General features: G+C 38.6%; 1 protein-coding gene across 1 annotated transcript in view; it reads left to right on the top strand.

Annotated features, from left to right (window-relative positions):
• Positions 1–446: 446 nt before the first annotated feature.
• zdhhc12a (zDHHC palmitoyltransferase 12a) overlaps positions 447–1760 on the top strand; it is a 7061-nt gene continuing 5747 nt past the window's right edge. Inside the window, exons 1-3 of the mRNA XM_014014607.1 lie at positions 447–681; positions 1207–1334; positions 1555–1644. Of these exons, the coding sequence (XP_013870061.1) occupies positions 585–681; positions 1207–1334; positions 1555–1644 (315 nt within the window). The 5' untranslated portion in view covers positions 447–584. The remainder of the gene's footprint in view (positions 682–1206; positions 1335–1554; positions 1645–1760) is intronic.

Below are 1760 nucleotides of genomic sequence, written 5' to 3' on the forward strand. Positions count from 1 at the left end.
ACTTGTTTATAGTTTTCTCAAGTCCAAAGACTCAAAAGTGCTTCAGACCACAGTCATTCAAACACATTCACACAGTTACATACAAATCATTCAAGTTCAGTTCCAATACTAATAAATTCAGTTAATTAAAATCAGATTTACTGTATATCCAACGACATTCAGTCCACTTAATTCAAAATTTCACTTCTGTGATGTCATATTCAAGTTAAAGTCCAATTAAAGGTACAATTTTATAAATTCTAATTTCTTCTAATTATCAACTTCCAACTAGATGAAAATCAAATAAAATTCTGTTAAATTACATAAAACTTTATTTAAAAGATAAATGTATACTTTATTTAACACAAACACGAACATAAAAATAGGATTTTTGTTAATTTAACCAAATTCTGACTATATTTCAGTTCGCGGTTTGTCCTACGGAGGCCACCGTACCAAAACACGGAAGTAGCGGCTAAACGCTTCTCGCTAACGTGTAGCTCATAAAATTAGCTCTAAAAAGGGACTTCTACATCGTTGTTCTAACTGTTAAAATCTCTATGTGTGTACTCGTTTTATTTACGTGACCTGGTCGTGTCAATAAGATGGTGCAGAACGTGTTCCGGACGGGTTTTCTGGTCCGAACCGCTCACACTTTGTTAACCTGGGTGGTAACTGTGGTTCTGTTCCTGCACAACACCGGTGAGGTCATTTTGAAGTGTTTCAGAGGAAATCATGCAGCCCTAAATAATTTTACAATGTTAACATCTTTTTTTTTTTACTAGGAGCTCCTGAAATATAAGACTTAATTTAATTATTTCGTTGTCAGCAAATAGATAAATAAGTCAAAGCTTTAAATAACAGTGTTTTAAAATGAATTTACTATAAATCAAAGTTATAGATAGATGCTTACTCTGTACTTTCAATTTCAAATAAAAATAGTATCATGTCATTAAAATATTTAAATAAATTAAATTAGTCCATCCAGTTGTTGATTTGTGGGGAAGTTTCATAATTTGAAGGTTCTGCTTCTTCATTGATCCGTCCTCTTTGAGCAAAACATCAGTACCACAGCATGATGCTACCACCACCGTGCCTCGCCTTGACCCCTCAAACCTCTAATCTGCCTGACACAGTAAATATTTGTAGGAAGTCTTGTTATAAAGAGGCTGTTTAGGGAAATGGCCGTACTCTTGTTTCTGCGCTGACTAACCTCATGTGTTGCAGATTTACGTCGCTGTGAGGAGCGAGGAGAGCTGCTGCTGCCGGCTCTGTTCTTCCTGCTGGTCCTGCTCTCGGTGCTGTTGTACTTCACCGTGTCGTTAATGGACCCTGGGTTTGTTCTCTCTGACACGGTAAGCTCCGGTTTGAAAAGTCACAGAAGCTAAACTCTGCAGCTTCCAAGAGTGGAGAGAAATGTGTTTTTATTTTTTTCAGCACCACAATCTCGTCCTCAGTGAATTAAAGCTGCTTTTGTTTGAAATAAACACTCACGTTCAGTCTGACAGCGTTTCAGGTGAAAGGTCAGAGTCGTGTGAAGGATCTGGATGACCGTCACCTGTTTGTGTTCTGCAGGGCGCTCAGGGTTCGGATGAAGAAATGGAAGCGATGATTTCTGAGTCGTCGACCCCTCGGCTGCGGCGCTGTGGGTACTGTCTGCTGCAGGTGACCAGCTGACACCTTCATCCAGCTGCTTACAGACCTGGGCCCGTATTTATAAAACTTCTTAGAGAGGATTTTTAGACTTAAGTGCTGAAAATTTCTTAGATTTGCTCCTACTC

Source organism: Austrofundulus limnaeus, unplaced genomic scaffold (genome assembly GCF_001266775.1).
Source record: "Austrofundulus limnaeus strain Quisiro unplaced genomic scaffold, Austrofundulus_limnaeus-1.0 Scaffold117, whole genome shotgun sequence".
NCBI classification, from domain to species: domain Eukaryota; kingdom Metazoa; phylum Chordata; class Actinopteri; order Cyprinodontiformes; family Rivulidae; genus Austrofundulus; species Austrofundulus limnaeus.